Source organism: Lepisosteus oculatus, chromosome 5 (assembly GCF_040954835.1).
Source record: "Lepisosteus oculatus isolate fLepOcu1 chromosome 5, fLepOcu1.hap2, whole genome shotgun sequence".
NCBI lineage: Eukaryota > Metazoa > Chordata > Actinopteri > Semionotiformes > Lepisosteidae > Lepisosteus > Lepisosteus oculatus.
In genome coordinates, this window is record NC_090700.1 from 7,412,613 (window position 1) to 7,434,226 (window position 21,614).

At 38.2% G+C, this 21,614-nt stretch overlaps 1 protein-coding gene across 17 annotated transcripts in view; it reads left to right on the plus strand.

The window, feature by feature from the left end:
- Positions 1-3,140: 3,140 nt before the first annotated feature.
- Positions 3,141-21,614, plus strand: part of picalma (phosphatidylinositol binding clathrin assembly protein a) — a 48,944-nt gene continuing 30,470 nt past the window's right edge. For 4 of the 17 annotated variants that reach the window (XM_015341521.2, XM_015341534.2, XM_069190006.1 and 1 more), the window contains exon 1: positions 3,143-3,752. In XM_015341521.2, coding sequence (XP_015197007.1) covers positions 3,623-3,752 — 130 coding nt within the window. In that variant the 5' untranslated portion in view covers positions 3,143-3,622. Of the gene's footprint in view, positions 3,753-3,859; positions 3,954-21,614 lie in introns of those variants that run through there. The other 13 variants (XM_069190002.1, XM_069190007.1, XM_069190005.1 and 10 more) reach the window with 8 other exon arrangements.

Sequence of the window (21,614 nt, forward strand, 5' to 3'; positions counted from 1 at the left end):
AATAAGATACAAATAAATATACATAATAAAAATAATACTCTAGTTTTGTGATTTTCAAAATATTTTTTTGAACCTCAAAGGATTTTGGTCATCATAGTGAAGTAGTTAAGGACTGGGAATCTTCTACCTTTCATTAGAAATCAAATTTATTGACATGCTTTAGCATTTACAGTCATATTGGTTTGAAGTGTATTGGTAGGTTATAAATATAAAATCTTACAGGCACAGGCACAGCTGTGGAATTTACTATTCTGTAGATTTGCTGTATTTGTAGTTACTTTTTTTCACACAGGACACCCATAAAAGACATTCCTATTCTTCAATCATGTTTTGCAGCACAAACAGTTGTACATTGAAACAATTAAGTTAAGACAAAAACGAAATTATATGCAAATACGAAATTACATTCTTTATCCTTTTAAGAGATTTCTTCAATCTAAAGAATTATGATGTGTCATTAATCCCTGATTTAATAATTTAAATTTGTACACAAAGTAAACAAAAAGCATTTGAAGGACATTGTTTTATAGCAAATATTACTTTTACTTACTAAATTAAACCACTGAATTTCATTATTAGGAAGGAGTGCTCTAAACGTTTTGAAGCATTTCTAAAGATAAATGAAGAAAATGTATATGGCCATATGATAGAAGAAAATGTACATTACATTACTTTTGCTTTTAAATTATTTTTTGAATAGTATTGAACTTGTGATTTCTTCCAGAAAATGAATAATTCATGCAATTAATGATGAATCTTTTAAATTGAAAGAAAATATTTTTATTGGACCTCTACAGAACTTAAAACAAGTCTATAGTTCTGTTTAAATTGCTCATGTGGTGTGATCAAACATTTCACAACAGCCTTTAGATGTGATTCCTAGATCTTGCCACAAGATGGCCATGCATTACATTAGTAATGTAAGCACTGTAAATAAAAATGTTGATGCCTGTGATGATCCTGAACCCTTTTGTAAAATTATCTAAATTGGGTACATGTTTGCATAGTATGGGACTGTCTTCACATGAATATAGTCACTGTGTTAAAGATTAAATGCATTATAATTAAAACCACAAAGAATAGGCAGTCAACATACAATTTTTAGTGGATGGGAAAGTCCAACAGTTTTCACATTATAGTTTGGAGTTCCATATTTAAGCTTCATGGCTCATCTGGCTGGAGCATTTCCCATTTTCTGTAGTGTTACGTGGATTCAAGCACTCTCTAGATGGAAGGCTGGCTCATTTAGCATAAACCTGATTATATTCAGCTGAGTGGACTGCAGCGTTCAGGCACATTTTGTAACCCCTATGTTGGACCTGTTCAGCACTGCTTTGGGAGTCAGGTTGATGCTGTTAGTATAGTGTTAGGTGTCCCCTCGGACCTCCTTACAAGAATCCCCAAATGAATGTGCCAGAATGGTGTTAGAGAACACTGGTGCAATCATTTGAATGAGGTGTTAATCCTTGTGGTCATTGAAGACCCCATGACACTGTAAGAGCAGGGGACTTAACCCTGGAGTCCTGCCTAAATCAAATTTCTCCTCAAATTCTGTTGATGGAGAACAAACTCTACCTGCCTGATCTAAAGGGTAGTGAACAGGCAGAGAATGGCTACCTTATACCCAATAGGTGGGTGCACAACATCAGAGGAGGATAAAGTAGCACACAAACAAAGATAAGCATGTTACAGAGTGTTATGTCACCCTGGAGTGCAACTCTCCTCTGTCAGAAGAACGGTAATGTAATTCTTGAGTGACTGAATCCCAGCAGGGGAAGAACTATACGCATCACATATGCAAAGATGATCTTTATTACTATGCACAAACATTACGTGCGAGCTTTGGAGAGCTCATTATCTTCTTTTTTTTTTAAGCAGACTTCGTGTTTTTACAGTGAAAGATCCCTTTTACTCCCAGCATGAATGCCAGCTGAGCTCAACTGAAGCCTCTTTAGTTTGCTTGTGCATATGCCCCTCTGATTGTTTAAGAAGTTCCCAGGGCAGAGCCAATGGAAAACCTGCTCAGTTCCGCATCAATTCTTCAAACATTGTTTTATTTACAAACACAATTTAATATGGTATTGGTTAGGCTCACAACAGAGAGTGGAGTTCAGAGTCCTGTAGCTAATTAATTAGGTTACTTTCCATTGTCTGGCATCCTGTACATCGCAGGCATACGTGAATGCAATCAGACTGGATGCACTGTGAGGTAACTCGCACTGCTAATGAAACTTGGAAGAAGCATTTATTGACAAATGACAACACCCTGGTGTAAAATGGTTCCGCTGTTTACTAAACGTGTCGGTGTGCCATTTGATCTGATCCACTTGACTGATACATTCCCGAGATGAAAAGAATGCCAAAAGACTTTTCTGTTCTAGGGTGGAATTTAACATTGAGGTACGCGAGTCAAATGGTAAAATGATCTCTTCTGCTATAAGGGGCAGAGCAGTGGTTCTGTGGCTAAGGATATGTGCCTGTGGCTGGAAGGTTGCTGGTTCAAATCCTGCAGCTAGCAGAGGAATCCTACTCCGTTGGGCCCCTGAGCAAGGCCCTTAACCCCAACTGCTCCAGGGGTGCTGTACAATAGCTGACCCTGTGCTGTTACCCCAGGCTTCTCTCCCTGTCTGTGTGTCTGTCTCTCATGGAGAGCAAGCTGGGGTATGTGAAAAGATGAATTCCTAATGCAAGAAATTGTATAGGGCTAATAAAGTGATGTTATGTTATAAAGCCTACCTTAAGAGTTGGTTTATGGAATGAAACTTCATCAGTGGTATTTTTCTCCAATGCACAAATTACCTTCAAGACTAAAGTTACTAAAAGGGAGCATGCATGGGTAAGTAAGTGAGATCAGTCTGCTTATTTGAACGACGGAAGCAAAGACAGACAGCCACCCTTTGATTACACTGCTAACAATACTTTCTGCCGAAATAGAGCACTATGGAACGTGTGACATGTCACGTGAATTGAAACCATCCCTGCTGGTGTACAGACCGAAGACGGGAGCAGGGAAACTACTGTTCGCTTGTCGCCATGTTGGCTCTACAAACTCGATTCTTGCCCAGGCGTTGTCGAAAACACGCAGGAGCCACAATGGAGTCAGTTTCCGAACTACACAATACCTTGGGAGGCTCCAGCAAGAGAAGGAAACGGACCCGCCATTTTCCTGCAAGCCTCCGGTCCATTTAAACCCAGCAGGGGGAGGCGAAAAAGAGGAGAGAGACACAGAGGGTGAGAGAGAGAGAGAGAGGTGGGGGGGAAGAGAGAGTGAGTGCGAGAGAGAGTGTGTGTGTGTGGTAATAGGTTGAGGGAGTAAGAGAAACGAGGACCCTTAAGAAAAAAAGAAGCACTGTTTTTTTTATCTGCCTGCAGCCCGACGTCCAATGATCTTTGGCATTTATACTGGGGCTTCTTGGACCAAACAGTGGATATAACAATATTGTTTTTCCTACTGGTTTTTCTCCCGAGTACGGACGGTTTTTGTCTCTTTTTTTTTTCTTTTCCTTTCTGTGTCAGGTGGTGGAACCGTGGAAGCCCCCGGAGGATATCCGAACATACCGATTCTCTTTAAAATATCGGGAAGATCTATCCTGTTTTTCATTCCTTGTACAGAGAAGCGAAGATGTCTGGGCAGAGCATAACGGATAGGATAACTGCAGCTCAACACAGTGTTACCGGGTCTGCAGTCTCGAAAACTGTGTGCAAGGCGACCACGCACGAAATCATGGGACCGAAAAAGAAACATTTAGATTGTAAGTATCTTCGTGGTTAGGGCTCTGCCGCACACAAAATAACATATTTCAGCCGTTGCCCTCTGCGTATCGGGGCTAAAGTTGCGATAAGGACGGTGACGAGACCTGAGCTAAGTGCTGAGGCCTAAGTACATCTCCTACTAATATCTTATCAGCCAGCACTACTAGCAGGATCGGCCCCCTAATATTAACGTCTCGCAGGTACGTTACATTTGTCACCCGTGTTGTGTTAGGCGTAACGCCGTCACCTGTGTTTGTTTGTTTTTTAATGAATAATCTGAGTTAGACCTCCATGCCCTCCATTGAAATCCTTAATTATTTATTTGGGAAAATAATTCACCGCAGCCCAGCCACACAGCCTCTCTCTCTCTCTGTGGAAGTACGAGGCATCGATCACTGATCTTTTAATTTCTTCTTCTTATTATTATAGACCAGTTCCTGATTCACCCCCCATAAGTATCCCAATTAATTTTATTCGTAATTCTGAGTAATCTTGTCATTTCTTTCTGATGGGAGGTTTTATTTTATTGTGGTGTGGATATACATAATCGGTTTACCGTTTGATTTTTCCAGGCTCCTGCCCGGCTTGTCTTTGTTGGGTTGAGTTAGGACGTACTGTATTAAGTGCCCTAGTTAGCCTAATTATTCCTGCCTCCTCTGATGGCCGTGAAGGTGTTTGATAGGAGTTTCCCCGCTTGCTGGTAACTTTCAACACGCCATTTAAAATACTTTTTCCTTCCCTCTTCGGGCTGTATATCGCCAATTTCTGCACAGTTCATAGCGGTTCGGGGCAGTTGAAGCATGTCTTATGAGGTGTGTGATTTGGGGGGGGCAGAGATCGGCGGACCTGTGATCGTGATTTCGACGTGTCACCATGTCTGAAATAGATGGAAGGGGGCGTCACGCTTCCTTTTAATTTTATTTTAACACCAGAGGCTACTGTCCGTCACACCTGGATACCACGTAACGCTCTTGCACACCGAATAACGAAACAAGCAGGCGTCAGATGTTTTGTAGTTGTAGCTTGTTAGGTATGACTCCTGCTAGTAAAGAAAAAGGCAACCGAATCCACGATGCCTTATCTGTTGTGGCAATAACGGGTTGTTTTACAAGTTGTATCTGTAATGTTAAAGAGACCCTGCTTGGAAAACCTAAACTTTTGAATCGTAAATCCTTCGAGTCGAACGGCAGTTTAAAGTAAACTCATTTAACCCAGGTGACGTGCAATGAGAAACTGAGAAAGTTTATTCCACTCTACAGGATAAAAGGCACAGCATACATGTGATAATATAGAAGATTTGTCTGAAGAGATGTTTCATATATGACATTCAGTTAACTTTGAATAACTGGAGATAAACCTGAGTTGTTGTTGTTTTTTTTCCGTGGAAATGTTGAAAGAGTGCTGGAAAATAGCCACAGTTGTAAAGAGCCTTTAGAAACTGCTCTAAACTGGGGTGTATCTAACTTCCCTTGTACAGCAGAGGTAACGGACAACTCCCAGGGCTGGCGCTGGTGGCCTGGCATCTTAGAAGGCTACGATCTGCCTTTTTTAAGCCGACACTATTTAAGGTAAAGTCAGTAAAATCTGCTCAGGTAGAGAAGGCTGAAGAGTGACTGACCGTTTCTTTTGCGGGATATGTTGTAAAGCAGTAAGAAGTGACACTCCACCTGGAACCCCATCTGAAAATCCCAAATCTGTGGAACACCGAAGGAAAGTTGTGGATTTGTAACAGTTTTCCTCAGCTGAAAAGTAACACCGCAGATGAGCTAGACATTTGTTTGCCAGCTGCTACTGTTGAGAATTCTTCAGGTGTGGAAGGGCTGCTGCTTTCATGCAATTTTAGTCAGTCTTTAATGAGCATTTTGTTCAAAGATGACACTTCAATTAAATGAGATTTCCTTCAGACGAGCTGTAAAACATTTGCTTATCCTTCAGCGTATATTTGCATAGTTGCTTCTGCTGCTGTACATTTACATGTATTTTGTTAATAGGAAAAACAAAATCTTTCATCACTCTTTCTTAAAAAAAGACAGTTCCAATTTTGACAACATACAGTTTGCAAAGAAAAGGGGAACATTCAGCCCATCTAGTTTATTTGATCAGAGGATCTTGGAGACATTTTGTTTTGAAAGAAGAAATGGTATCACCTTCAGCAAAACTTGATAGTTTCTTCCATACTCTTAAAATCCACTGTCTCTAGCAGTGCTACTGTTCTCTGTTTAAAATGCATATAAATGTTTTCTTTAGTTACCATTTGTGTCCAATGATCTGTCTGTCACAGTGGAATTTAAAGAAGTTCAAACTTGAGTAAGGAATTTTGAAAATGTTTTCGTAATATATGTGAATCACACATCTTATTTTAAAGATTCCAGTTATCTATGGCCACTATACTCTAGGAGTTGTAACCCCCCTTGAACTAATGCATGTCAGGATAACAAAACCTAAAAATAGCTTTTTAATGGAATTTGTCAGTCGTGGCTTTCTTTAGAGTTTAGGGATTGTCTGTAAATTTCAGATGGAAAAAAAACTACTACCTTTTTTAACTACATAATTAAGGGCTTTCCCGGAAAAGAAGTCATCTTTGAGCTGCTTCTAGTGAAGCTTATTTACTTGTGTTATGGTTTTAGTTTTGGGATATGTTACAGTGTGTTTCTGAATTGTATAAGCCTTTGTAAAAGATTGTTTCTGGTGCTTTTCCAGCACCGTAAGACTTTCTTCTGAGTCTATACAGTGTTCCATTAATGTCTAGAGCCAGGCAGTGTACGTCTTTCTTGATTTTGTTGATAGATTCCTATTAACAGATATTTATCTTGAAACCAGCATTGTGAAACTGTTTATTTACTTACAAAGTGGTTTTCCCTAAATTTACTGAATATAATCGTCCAAGACCTTTACTCACTGAGCATATAGTTTGTAAATATTTAATTAAAAGCTGTAAATGAAAATACCTATAGCTATAAAACATGGGTGTAGCAGGGTTTTAGTACTATCACTTTCTATTTGCAGATAAGTTAAATAATAGGGATACTTTTCACTTTTTATTTTTTTAAACTTTTAACCAGTTGGTGGCCTAACAGTTATCCAGCCATAAGATACTCTCTGTTCTGGGACCTGATCAATTACTAGAGCTTTTAGCACGAGTATGTTTAAAATGTTTTGATCCCTGAATGAAGTTTAAAAATGCTCTCTGGATTTTGTTTTGTCTAATCCTATATTTTGAAATGTAAAAATAACCTTTAAAATGGTGCAAACATGTGCTGTCGTTGTTTCAAGGATTTTTAATGCTTTGATTAAGTGGCAGATTAACCTAGAGTTTTACAGGTTGATTTGCAGCTTGGCTTGGGTGTTTTCTTTTTTGATCATCCTATAGTTAAATTTTTCTAAGGTCAATAAATTGTTACACCAGTGTACTGCCCTATATGCCATGCTGAAAGCGGGAGCACAGAATCCAAAAATGGATTCTTTGCTTTTTAAATGCTCAAAACATGACTTTCTATGATCTCATGGGGTTTGAAGAGGCATTTTGTTTTGTTCTCTGTTGAATTTATTAACAGTGTAAAGTGTCAAATGAGTGGGTGAGTTCTGGTTGTAATGTTGGAAAAAAAAACGTTGTTACAACATGTCCTCCCCTCACTTATCCTAGAACAGAGAGGTCGGTGTGTAAAGGAGATGACTTTCACCTGCGGTGAAACAATTGCGTTAAATACATCACCGCCTGCTGCCATGCAGTGAGTGTAGCATTTTATAAAAATAGAAATTTTTGTGTGTGAGTATTGGGATGTGGTGGGTACTTTTTTAGTTCCGGAAATCTCTTCCCTTTACTGATGTATTACACTCTTATCTGTTTGAGTACCTCAAGTCGTTGGAAACTTCCTAACTTTAAAATGCCAGGTGACAGCTGCAGACGTTTTCCATTTTCCTGAGAATGTGCTTACCTGGGCATATGAAAGACAAGGGTGTTCTTTTTACTAAATTAAATAATTATTTTTTTTAGTAATTCTTGGGAGTTGTGGCACCAGCGGTGTAGGAGTAGGCTTGACCACATCAAGTGGACTCTTGATGAGCCTCTATTTCGGATATTTGGTTTTGTGGTCTGGGGGGCCTGTGTAACTCATTTCCTGTGAGAAACTATTTTTAGGTTCATCTCCTAAATAAGTAGCTGTACTTGGTCTTGTTTTAAGGGCATGCCTCAAATTCACATTCTGATAAGACAAACTGGCTTGACTGACCTCTTAACATTCATTTGTAGGTTTAATGTAGACAGGGCCAAGAAATGCTTCTTTAGTAATGGGGATGTCGGGAGGGGTGGTGATAAAGGTTTTTGGTACTGCAATTCTGGGGTAATTGTGAGTGACTGCTGGCATTGCCTTTGGTATACAAACAGCATTTCTCCGGTGTCTGATTTTATAGGAGGTCCAAAACCCTTTCTCAGTGTGTGTAATTAGGGTTGAAATCCTGGGTAGTGCACTACATGAACTCAGACTTCAGTGCTACACACCCTCGTAAGCTAATTGCCTATGTTAAATGTTTGTGAAACGTAAAACATCAAGCACAAAGTAGCACTTTAGCATTTAGTGAAGAACTCATGTATCTCAGTGAGGTCACTATTCTGAAAAGCCATGCGATGCACAAAAAGACCATCTGTGCTATAACTTTTTTTTGCTGCTGCCCTGTATTAATGCTGAGGGACATTTATCTTCTGCGTTTATCATGCACCACAGAGGCTTTGATTTGTAGTATAATTTCAGGTCTTTTTAACCACCCCTTTATTGTCATCATTAGGGAAGTTAAGATGAGCAACGTCCAATTTTGAAAAGCACAAAGATCTGGTTATGCTACTTAGGTTTTTTTTTATGTAAATATTTAAATCAGAAGTCTCTTTTTGTATTTCAGTGCTGTTGTATCTACCGTCATCGTCGGACACGACGGACAACCATCACGCTGTTGTACTTTGAATCTCATGCTTATCTGGATAGCCCATATGAGGTGGATTAGGTGGAGTGGTCTGATCAAGGTGAAAAGAAGTTCCTTACCAGATCTCTAGTGTGCAAGAGAGCACTATTACACCTCAGCAGTTATTAGGGACTGGAAAGTGATGAGACAGCTTAGGCTATGGACATGAGCCGTTATCCAAATGCTCTAATGAGTAGTGGAGATTCCATTCCATTCCTCCAGTCCAATAATGGCTTAGATGGACTGCGAGGTACTGTAGAACCTAGAAAAGATAAGAGGCAATTGTAAATGACCAATTGAGATGTCTGAATAGTCATTCAGAGTCAAAGGTGGCATTACCCACCTTTATTTATGACATAAGGTAATGTGCATTAACAGACAGAATCCAAAATAGGTATTCAATATGTGCATAACGCTGGTCTCATTAAACTCATGCCTTCGGTGCTGGCCTTCAGCCTGTAAGAGTTAGGGCTGATGGCTTTTTTTCCCTGTCATCAAGAGGGAAGGAATGTGAGAATTTCTCCTGATTGCCATTGCATTCCGTTCCCTCCAGACCCGTGAGACTCCCATCCTTTCCCATCATTTTTAGACAGTGATAGATGTGCTAGCTTCATTAGTGCTAAAGAAGAGGCCCATTTTATTTTTCATTGGAGGAGCATGTAGAACTATTCAGCAGTGCGAATGATGGAACAACTTTTTTTCCCCCCATATGATTGTATAACCAGCTTGTTGCTACAATAATACAGTAATCATGTACCTTACAGGACTGTATAACGCATTATAGAAAACCCATTTTGTTGTCATGTTTTATTTTCTTGCTTTTTTGTGTCATATAATCATACCACTCATCACCAAAACTCTGTGAAATCTAATGTCCTTATATTAAAGGAGAATTGTTTCTTATTTCATGGTTAAAGTAGAAAGGTCAGTATACTACTGTGGTGTCTAGGTGATGTGACTTAAAACCAATAATAAAAAACAGCACAATGCATGTTTGTAAAAGGGCGTACTAGGGAAATTCAAGGGTAGTCTGCACTGAACAAAATGTCTAGAGAGAGAATGTAATGTTACAACTTTATTCTAAAGTTTCTTTCCTTATGATTTGGTTCTAATTGAGTCCGCAACCCATTTTCTGAGTTATTGTTGGAGTGGTTTGATGAGAAAAGCTTTTTCATCTCGTCTACACCATGTTCTGCCAAAAAATATCCATAACAACAAGGGAAGCGTGAGTGAAACTTTGCTTGTGTGATCTGCTCATGTTAGCTATTGCACAGAAATGCCACCTGCATTCAGTGATATCACTGAAGTAGCTTAATTTCTACAGTCATGAGTTATATAAATTGTAAGGCAGGTATGGTGAACAGAACACTTTGGTAAAATAAGAGCAAATTGTACCCACTGTAAAGGAATGTAAGTATTTTTACTATAGTTTCCCTTTTGCTATAATACCACAGCAGAATGAGGAATAACAGTCCAAATAAAGCACATGAGAAGAATGTCTAGCTACAGTATAAGCTAGCATCTTTAAAACCTTCAGAACTCAATCAGTGACTTGGCATGATAGTCCTTATACTTGGTAGACAGATATCTTTTTATGCTAGTGTCATAAAAATGTTGGCCATTTAAATGGGTTGCTTTACTGCTCTGACTCTGCTGGTATAATGATCGCTTCAAGTTTTGTGTAGTTTGGGTGTGCTCTTCAAACTCTGCCCAGTGAAATATTGACCTTGTATGTTTCATTTGTATAGTAACTTGTAAGAGCAGTTGTAATAAGAAATATTTTGGCTGGGTTCATTATGATGCATGCTTTGTATGTTGGAATACCCCAGAGAAAGGTTACCTCTAGCCTAAGAATCTTTAGAAAGGCTTACTAGACTTTGTTGAAAGTACAGTTTTATTAGAAGGTTTTAAGATGCCTTATGTGACTGGAGATCTAAATAGAAAATAGTTTCTGCACGTTATGAAACTTATATTCTGGTGGAAAAATCTTTTTTCAAATAGTTAATTCTTTAGGCTCCTTCCCTTTTCCCGATGTGAAGAAGTGTTGAGTTCATTAATGATGGCATTTGAAAAAGCAGCCTACATTCTGATATAAAATCTTTTTAAAGGACATTCAGGAAGTGAGTTTCCTGTAACACCTTTGCAGACATCAGCCGAGGATAGCCCATATGTATGCATGTAGTTTTAATGGCTGGGCCATAGCCGAATTCTGTCATCTCATAAAAACGTGTGTTTTTTAACATGAATGTAAAATGTTATTATGCAAATGATACTCTGAAGCTTCCTCATGCCTGTCATTTTCTTTCTGCTGTTTTTGGCAGCCACATACTTTTAGAAGTGAGCAGAGAACACACTGCTGCTGTTATTTAGAACCTTTCCTACTGCATGTGCTGGTGGTTTAAGAAACACACACAGTGAACTCCGCTTTGCTTTTCCTGTAACGTTGCTCCCACCAAACTGCTTCAGAACTGCATGAAATAAAGTGCATGATATTCTCTTTGGGTGCTGAAGAGGTGGTTTCTGCGGTGCGATAACTTCAGATCCTTCGTAAGTAAACACACGATTCACTTATTACAGTAATAGCTGGGGCTGAAGGAAAACTGGAAGACACTGGCATCTCAGGATCAGAAGTGAAGATCGTCATTCTAGTGTAATATTTTGCATGTTTGCTTCTTGTGAAGAAGTTTCATCTAGTGAGCAAAGCAAGGCATACTGAACCAGTTCCTTCAGGACACCCTCTTCTGCGTTTTATGTTACCTGTGAAGTTACTTAAAAATTGAATATCTTATTGGGATGTAAAAAGCATTTTTAAAGAAAGAAAACAATTGTGCATTGATTTTATGTACTGTAACTGTCTAAGCTTTATTGTCATGAATAGTTCGGAATTGCATTCCAGGTTTTTTAGAAATAGTCCAGCTAAGTACAGGAAGACCAGCATCTCCACTCTCTCTTTTCCCCTTTTAAACTTTAGAATTACACAGGTTGAAATCAATTCTTTACTGAAAGAACTCTCTAATGTAATAAACTACATCTGCAATAAAAGCCTCTCATTCATACTTGCATTTTTAATGAACAAAAGTTATAATTATGCAGTGTGGTTATATTTGACCTATTTAGCTCAATTTGAGCTCAAGCAAATATGTAGACTACAAACATCAGTACAATTACAGTCACTTTTTGCAGTAAACTAACTGGAGCTAACGAGTCCATATGTACAGCAGACTTTTTTCATTTGCATCTATTCAACTGCTATGAATTAGTCATTAGTATGTGCACCCTAAATATACTCGAATGTGGAATAATTATACATAAGTAAGTACAGTACTTTGAATTATGAATGACTTATACTCACCTTCTACACCCTTAATAATGTATGATCTGCAGCTACATACACTTATTTTTTTTCCCCTGTTGATTAGTATTTATGTAGCATATAACCTGCTTGATGTAGCATTATAGCCTGGTTGCTGCTTTAGATGATGTTGGCAAATCACCTTGAGTAGTTTCCTTTCAGTTTCCTACCCTGCTGTTTCTTTAGTTGTATGAATTTTGCACTTTTTTTTAAATATCTACACTATTCAGCAAGACTGTTAAACTACAGCCATTGGAATACTTTGTTTCACTGGTGTAAACAACTGAGAAAAATATTAATACATTGCAGTTCGTTAAGCCCATTTCCCAGTAAGCACTATGCAAAGTGCTTTACTAGGATTTCTTTACAGGAGGATGGGCTGTGAAAGACTGTGCAGAAAGCAATCAAAATGTTTTCTAAATTGATTAAAGGAAGCTGGGAGATTGAGCAAAATCTTGAGTCATCAGAACGGGGTTGCTTTTTGTGGTGTTGGGGAGGGGCATCCTTGCTTACAGAAAAGACAGAGCATGATGGAAAGCCCAAGGGAACAGGTGTCTCCTGTATAGATTAGAGAAGGGAAAAGATGGATTCTTTACCAGTACCAGTTCTGGAGGTTTGACCTCAAAATGCATTATTCTAAAAAGCAGCAGTTTGAGACCTGGAATTAGTTGGGGACACTGTCTCCTAGTCAGAGAGGTACTTGGGGACATTGTAATGTTTGCCAAGGAGCCGTGGTTTTAGTATTGTGTTTATGTCTCTCTTTACAACTTCGCATATTCTGCTGGTATATGAACCACCTGAAACCACTGGAACACACTCTTCATTGTTCAGTTATCAACATATTTATTTTCCATTGCTTCCGTGAAGCGCTCTCTAAATTTTCCATCCTCTTTCTTGCCTACTACAATGAAAGTAGGCGTATTGCCTCATTTGGAAGCAGGTGAGTCGTCATTGGATCGACCACTTTGTATGACGTGGGCATTTGCTTGTGGAATTTATGTAATCGTTTGCCGATGCCTCTTGGTTTTGTGTATGGTTCTGCACTGTGAAATAAATCCAACTTTGTGTTTGACTCCACCACTGTTTTTTGATTCTCCTAGCTGCCCCAGTAATGTATAAAACTATAAACTGTTATTGTGATTCCACAGTTAGATACAGTACAAAAGACATATTAATGAAGGACATACCACAAGCCTACGTATTTTTTTCCAGTGTTATAACTCTTCTTAAATTAACTTTAAAAGGGTGTATCTGCCAGACACTTTCCTGATAAATATTTTGATTGAGAGTTACGAAGTTAGCCCTGTGTTCTGAGGTTTACACTTCTTGGAGCGGTGCTTTAAGCACATGGAGTTACAGTGGCATTTATCCCAGTGGTTCCTGGGCGTCTGCTGTGGGTTACTGAGGTATGAAGGCAATGCTTATGTAATGTCTACAGTAGAACCCTGATAAATTAGGTAGCATAAGGGAGACCATTTTGGGACACCCTTTTGCTTTCCTCATACTGTTTTGTTTTCCATGTCAAAAACTAAACCACAAGGCAAAGTGGGGATTAGTATTACATGTTAAGCAGAGGTTAAATCTTTCCTTAACTTAGTGAGGCGTAATACTGTGTAAACAGTCTCAGGGTTCATATGAAGAACATATTACACCTAGTTTAGGGCAACTTCATTCTAGACTTGAACTTGAGCATGGCAAATGCTACCTGATTGATTGGGTTAACATTCTTCTCTTTTCTGGCTCCTCAGAGGAGAACCAATTCTCTCTTGAACCTTGTCTATTTCTGTATACACGAGCTACATTAGGAAATGGACAGCTTTCCGGTAATGCATTATTGACCCCTTACTGAGTCCACATGGTTACTCATGTGTGATGATAACTCTACACATTGTATAGCTACTGCCAATCGAAGAATACGGTTAGCCTTGCTAATAAAACTGTTTATTACAATGGGTACTAAATTGAATCCTGACAACACAATTTTGAACAGAGGTCATCTGTAAGAAACACGAACACTAGCTTGTAATTTCATGCCTATATTATAAGGTGCAGTGAAGGAGTGTTATATAATTTTGGTTTTGCCATGGCAGTGGGGACGCATGCGCAGAGTGACTTTTCACATCCGCTGTTTGTAATATTTACTTGTCAGCAGAGATGAACCTGTTTGGAAGTGGTGTATGAAGCAGTTTAAGAGCTGCAGGTAGGTGGGTACATTTAAATCTTAAAGAGTGGGTGATTGAGAAGATTTAAATCTTTTACATTTAAAAGAGTGGGTGATTGAGAAGAGTGTATCAAACATTACCTGTTGAAATATTCTGACATTGTGTTGTTGTGCTGATCACAACAGCCAGGCTCTTAAGTCTAGTCCTCTAATGTGAAGGAACAGGCAGACACAATGGAGACATTTTATTTAAATGGTATTTGTTGCTCAAGTTTCCCCATCAAATCAAAAGCCTAGCTCTGTGCTGGGAACACTAACTGATTCCAATTTCTCAATGGAAGCGGTCTTTCTTATAAGGCAGTGCCAAGATAGTCTTCCATCAGTCTCTTTTTCTCTGATTCCTTGAAACCTATCTCCTTCTATTTCATTTCCACCAGGATGGGGACAGTGCTTCCCCACTGCCTAAGGAAGATTCTTCCATGGCGTTAAATTCTCATTTACTGCCCCCTATGCCTGTTGGTTTAGGCATCTGTTGGCTTCCTCCAGCCATGTGAGACCAAAGGGCTACCTTCCTCTTCATGTTTAATAGTGGCTCTGCACCCTTTGCATGTTTCAGGCAGTAGGAAATATAGGCTTTCCCCATCTGATTTGTAACATCATTGATCACCAGTCTCTGTACATCATTAATGTTTCTGTTTCTGGCAGTTGCTCCGGCAGCAATATTTACGTTTCTCAGTGCAGTGTAGGTGTGAGAGCCTGCTTACCTGATCAGGTAAAGAAGCTAAAGATCTCCCTCTTTTGCCTGGATCTTTTATTATCAGTTTATTTCAGCTCTTGTACCAGGCATAAGTATGCTGTACGGTTAAAAATCCTGCACTCTACATATAAACATAAAATGTAAATACATTTACGCAAGAAATAGCAGCAAAGTAATGTTTAGCTGCTGTCGTGTAGCTGACATTTTTCAAGCAAGAGTGAGCCTTGTGTTTGGTTTACGTCATCCAGCATTTCGAGATTACACTTCTAGGTGAACCTGTCAGCAGTGTAATGTTACATCTATGTGTGGTCAGCCTTTACTTTTCTATACCACGTGGGGCTTACAGATATCCCTGGATAACGCAGTGAATGAGACTAAATGGTGCAGCTCAATAAGGTTATGCTGTCCTAGTTTAATTTTTTTCTAAGATAAAGGAGAAATATAGGCCACAATGCTAGCCCTTGTCTAGCATTACAGCTTAGCTTTCTGTAGTGATGCTCAATGTCAACTGTAGTCAACTGTAGTTTGAGCTGCACATTGATAAGGAAGGCACTAACCTTGCGAAAGATTTCTACACTTTTTGCGAAGATCAGTATCTCTGGCAATGTAAACACGCAGCAGGAAGTAGTTTCAATGATTGGGAAATATTTTTTTAAAGATAGAAACAGGGGTACCCTAGATACAGTCTTGTTTCTTCAAAATTATTAGGCTGTTCCATGAAAGTGTAGAAATTTTGAAATTCATATTTCTAGAGCTCTATATAAACTTGAGTTAATGAAAAATGTTTTTCATATTTATGAATCTTAGATTAAGTCATATTGAAATCTTGCTGACTGCTTCTGAAAAGATCATTTTGTACTTCATGTTAAAAATAAATGGTCAGACTACAAAGTATTAGTAGTAAGTGATCGTAGTTGAGTAATGTAGAATAAGTACTCCACAGGCGGTGTTGTCAAGCAGTTAATCATTTCTAAAAATTACAGCTAATCAGAAAGTATGGTGCTCTAGTGCTGTTATGCCATGTGTCCTTAGGATTGTACAGTATTATCCTTAACAATCTGTGCTTCTATAAAGAGAAATTTTAGGAAAAGCCAGTGTAGTTCCAAATGTTTAATTTATTTAGATTAACTTATTATAGCTTTATTTTTGGTTCGTAAGTCTTTATTTGCTGAGATCCTTGAGTAGAGATTGGGAGATTTTTAAGTAATTGTTTATTAATTTAACATGAACGTGCTGATGTTAAAAAAAATAACACTTGTAAATGGTTGTGAACAGCTAATTCTAAGCCTGATGTCCTGAAACAGAAATTCAGAAAAGTGAATCATCTCTGCTTTGGAAGAAAAAAGGGTGCTTTGTTAGTTTTTAGTTTGCTTTGCCATTCAGAATCTTGAACGTTTTACAGTCGGGAAATCTATGTAGCCTATATCTCTGTTACCCTGTATATAAGATTTACTTGTCCCAGCACACTCCTTCCTGCTAAGCTGATGGCATAATTCATATTCCAACAAGGAACAAACTGCAAAGCAGGCCTGTTAGCGGAGCCAGTTCATCCAGCTGGACAGTGTGGCAAGCAGTGAAAACACCTCTTTTTATGGGCTAGTACGACCCCAGGTGAACACCCAATTTGGGTTATTTGGTCATGTTAACACTAGGACTTTATTGAATATTATACTATAGAAGGTTTCCTGAAATATGTATTCAGCATTAAACCAAAGCAAGGACTTTGTGTGATTTACTGTCTGTGTTTCAGGTCTTTACAGTTGTTACATCCCAGATTTCTTTGCTCAGTAAACACTGCAAAGGCTTAGAGAGGTATATTTGGCATCATTCTCTTGACATGCTACATTGAAAGGAGCACCCATAATAGATATCTTTGTATTACTCCAGGCAGAGAAATGTTCTTTTGCTTAGTGACCTGGCATACTTAAGAATACTCTTGACACTCTATTGAGAATGTCCTTGAATAACAGATCCATCAGAAATGTAATATGTACTGGCCTTCCTACTGTTTTGAATGTATGGCTCAAATATACAAAAACATATATCACTTTTTTTCTTATTAGAATGAGTTTCTTTTTAAAATGCCCTGTTATCAAGTATATGTGATTTTCTCAATAACTGCATTGAGTGTTTAACTTTAAAAGATTGAAGAATGAACCCATTGGATTCTGCTGAAGGATAAATTTGTGCTGCCCTGCCTTTATTCCCACATTAAATGTTAACATTAAGTGTTAAACGTGTGTGTCTGTACTTGGCCCAGCTGTGCAGTGTGCTTAAAAGAAATTGCTGAATTAAGGAAAAGTAAAGGTTATTTTTGCAAACTGAGTAAAGTCTTGTATTCGGGAAATATGCTTCAAGATTGCAGCATCTCCTCAATTAGTATAATAAAACTTGTAATGCAAGACTTCAGCAAATCCCTGTTTATTTAGCTTCCTAGGCCTCTTAACATTTACACTAAGGGAACTGTTTGAAAAGTGAGCTTTGACCGCCAGGTAACATGAAAATGTATGAAAATGTGCTTGCATGTGCCAGGTTATTAGCCTTTTCTTCTTTCTAGAAACAAAACAGTTTATTCAACCTTGCTTCTTATGTAGAACTACATAAAATCATCAAACAAAAAAAGGTTCATTATCCTGTGTACTACAGTAAATCACTAAAGAAAGTTACATTTGTGATGTCGTCATCCTTAATAGAAAGTCTTTTCTTTTGAGATTTAATGCGGTCTGAAGTAAAGAATTGTGTAAATTAGTACCTCTGCTTGTCACATTAATATAGCTACCAAAACATTTCATGAAGCAAGTGTTTAATTTATGTGTTTAGCAGCAGTAATTGCAGTTAATTGCACACTGTGTTTAAACTGAGAAAATACATAGGCTTATCTTTCTCTGCTCAATACAGCGTCTCCTCCTCTGTATCAGAGCCCCAGACTTGTTGAGCTTGAGCAGAGAACCTGGGCCTGTGCAGGACCTTGTCCTGCACCATTTAGTTTGCAGTATGAGCTTTTTATTAGCTGGCCTTTCACAAAATGAAATTTCTTGTTGTGACTGTCAAAAAATTATGAGTGCATCTTTCTTTGTCATGGATATACCGAAGTAGAGGTGGGTATTTCAAAACCTCAGTTGTTACAAAGTAACCAAATTGTGTATTTTTATGTGCTTCATTTCTGTTTTAATGAGGTCAGAAGATAATCTAGCAGCTGAAAATACATATTGGGCTGCTCAGACTCAAACAAGGGAATTATATGTCTCCTGTGCTAAAAATTGATTTCAGAGTACATTTAGTTAGACGCATGAAATGACTTCTGTTTTACTTAGGACCTCAGCATGATCCTATAAAAGCAGGAAGCAGGTGAATATGTTGTTTTTGTTTGTGAATGTAAAGCAGCCACTTTGTTTTTTTCTCTGTATTCCTCATGTGTTCTCACTCAGAAAGCACAAGCCATCCAGCTGTATTTCATCTAAAAGAGTGGATTTCTTTGCTCAGTAAACACTGCAAAGTATTCAAAGAATTCTCCCGTATTCTGGTATGAAGCCGGATGTACTGTACTCTTCCAGAATCTTACCAAGGCCCTGTTTGTCACAAGTCGTTGGTTGGTAGCAGTGTTTAATTTGATCATACCATCTAGTACAGCTCGAAACATTGACGCCGATTATGCTTTCTGTTGCAAAGCAGAAGGGATGAGTATCCCACAGTTGATTTAATAGCCTTTCCACACTTTACAAAACGTTGAAGCCTTGAAGTGTTCCTCAGTAAAGGTCACTGCCACTGCCACATTTCCCACATGTACGTCATCTTGATAAGAAGGAAAACACGCCTTCGTCACACTTTACTCTTAGGCATAAACAAAGGTTTTTTGAAGATCTTTATCTACGGGTTCAGTCTGAAAGCTTACATTCTCCTCAGTTTCCATGTAAATGCAATTTAATTCTATGTGGATGGAATTTTTGTCTTAATGTTTTCATATCAACATTTTATACTACTATAACTTTGCTGTTCATACAGCAATACACAGAATTGTTTAAAAGAAGGCTACCTAATAAAATATTTATCTAGTATTCATCTGTCATGCTGAAATCTGGCATGTGCACGATGTAAATATTATATTAGGGCAGTATCATCCTGCTGTTATTTGAAATCACATGATTACTCTTAGTGTAGCTAGCCAAGTGTTTCTCATTTTCTGTCAGCCCAAGAATTAAAAGGGTCAGTGAGTTCCTTTTTTAACCATATAGCCATGATCATTTATACTTTAATGCCACGATAATTGTATTTATTTCTTGATGTGACCGCTTAAGCATTCCAGCATTGGGCGATTTTAATGTCTAGGTTCTGGTGCATGGCGTTTTTTAGTGATTATTCCTTCAAAATACACCTAAGCAAGATGTTCTTCTTTGGAGAGGTGGTGGGTGAAAAGTATGTGACAGATGAGCAGATTTAAGGCCATGTGACAGCATGTTGTTATTGAAATATTGATATGTTACAGTACCTCCCTTGATCTCCTCTGAAGTCATGTTACTGCCTGAGGATCAGTTAGGGAATTTCTAGTTTTTCAAGTATCTGGGTAGATAGAAATCTTATACTGTTTTGGGTTGGGACCTCTTCCCCCATATACACTTATCAAGAAAAAAAGCTTTGTTTTTTTTAGAAGTATAGTCTACCTGATGGATATCTTCATTCCCGACTTCAGTTTCTTGAGTATGAAGCAATGCTTTGTTAAAACGACTCCTCCTTGCAGATTCCACATTGCTGTTTGGTGCAGTTTGGTAGGTTCATAGTAGGGCAGTGTTTCTCAACCGGTGTGCCTTCAGATGTTGATGAGTGCGTGACAGAATTTTGGAAGAGACACGTGTGAGAAAAAACAAGGGCCACAGGCTACGACTGCATGCGCGGGAATGGTGTGTGGTACCAAGCAGAGTTTTTATTTACATTTAACGGAAGCAGAGAAAAGAAAAAATGAATATATCTGAGAGCTGAGCAAGAGTTTTACTGTCATCGTCTCCTCTCAGAATAACTATACATTTTGAGGCAAACGCCGAGGAAACACTGAAAAAAGAGTTTTGTTTCTAACATTAATTATGTCCCCATGTCTCAATTTACAAACATAACTCGTTTCTGGAAAAACGTTTGCAAGTGAAATTTTGTAAACCAGAAACAAAATTCCCATTACTTTACATGTAAAAAATTATGATTTGTTCTCAAGGTCTAGAAAATCGGTGTCTTCATTATTTTTAACCCTAACAGGGCAGGACAGTTGTCAAAGTAAGACCTCTATTGCTTGTGATAATTCCCTTACTTTAGTAGTACAGTCATTAATCTAAATATACGAGGTAAGTGTGTTATGTATGGTCACGCTATGAGGATAGCATCCTCCATTCAGCTACAAAGGCCGTGCCTGCGGTAGAGTGAAAATCTCTCTGTCACGGTAAAAAGCGGGTATGAAAATGCTTTGTTAAGGTGAAAAGTTTTAAACCGGTTGTTCATTAATCTAAGGATGGCTATACTGTGTGATGTGTGGGTGGGGATGTGCTGCAAAACTATTATTGCAAGTGTTGGACTGAAAAGGTTGAAATTCTTTAATAGGACATCGCCACTTGATCTTGTTCTTCCACTACATTTGGATTCCTGCAACAGGGCAATAATGAGCTCTTCATTCACCGGAGAAACTGTTTGGAAGAATCTGCGCCAAGCTTCCTGAACTTGCTGGAGTCATTGATATACTCCTTAATATTCTATTTATTACTGTATGCTTCGCATTAAAAGCTTTATCTCTTCAATACATTTTCCCATGGGATTCATTTCAGGAGTCATTAAAGTGACTAGGGGGCACACAGAGTTGATGTATGAAACAAAATGCTAGTCCTGCATTCTACTGCGGCAAATCACTGTTGTCTTAACAAAAGAAATATGACCCTAGGAAAGTTTATCCTGCTCTCATCACTATTTTTTTTTAGCCAACGAGCATATGCAGACTATATCAGTTATGTGATTTTAGCTCTGTTTAAAGATGAAGACTACTCAATTATTACGGCTGGATAAATAACTAATTTTGTTCCGTGCCCTGCACTGCAGTTTCATTTAAGAGAAAAATTATAATGCCACGATTTCCCAAGTTTGCCTTTTCTCCCTGTTATCCTATCTACTCTATCTAGTCTTTCCTTGGCCTTGGATTGTCAAAAGACTGTAACTGAACTGCACGTCCTCATTGTGTGGACTCTTGGTCTTTAGCTGTACTGCAGTATGTTCTTGTGTTACTCTGGAGTATTTTGACATTTAATATTTTGTTTTTGAAGACAACCTGTAACAGAGTTTTGACTACAAATATGTAAGATTTTGATTTCAACCAAAAACTCGTCAGTACATGTTCTTTGCCCTTGTGCATTTTTTTCCAGACTCCCAAGTACATAAATGTAATTACATTTGTTGTCACATGGGAGATTTGTTTTTTGAGTCAGAGCTATGTTTATCTTAAATTGAGGAAAATACTGTAATATCAAAATGAGTTAGAAACCTTGTCGGCCAACATTCTGTGCTCTGGTTTTTAAGGTCCGTTCTGTTTGGTTTAAATTCAGGTTTGCTGTAACTGTCTTAATGTCCATGGAAGTCAGAGGTTCAGTACAAAGATCATTTGAAATGTATAT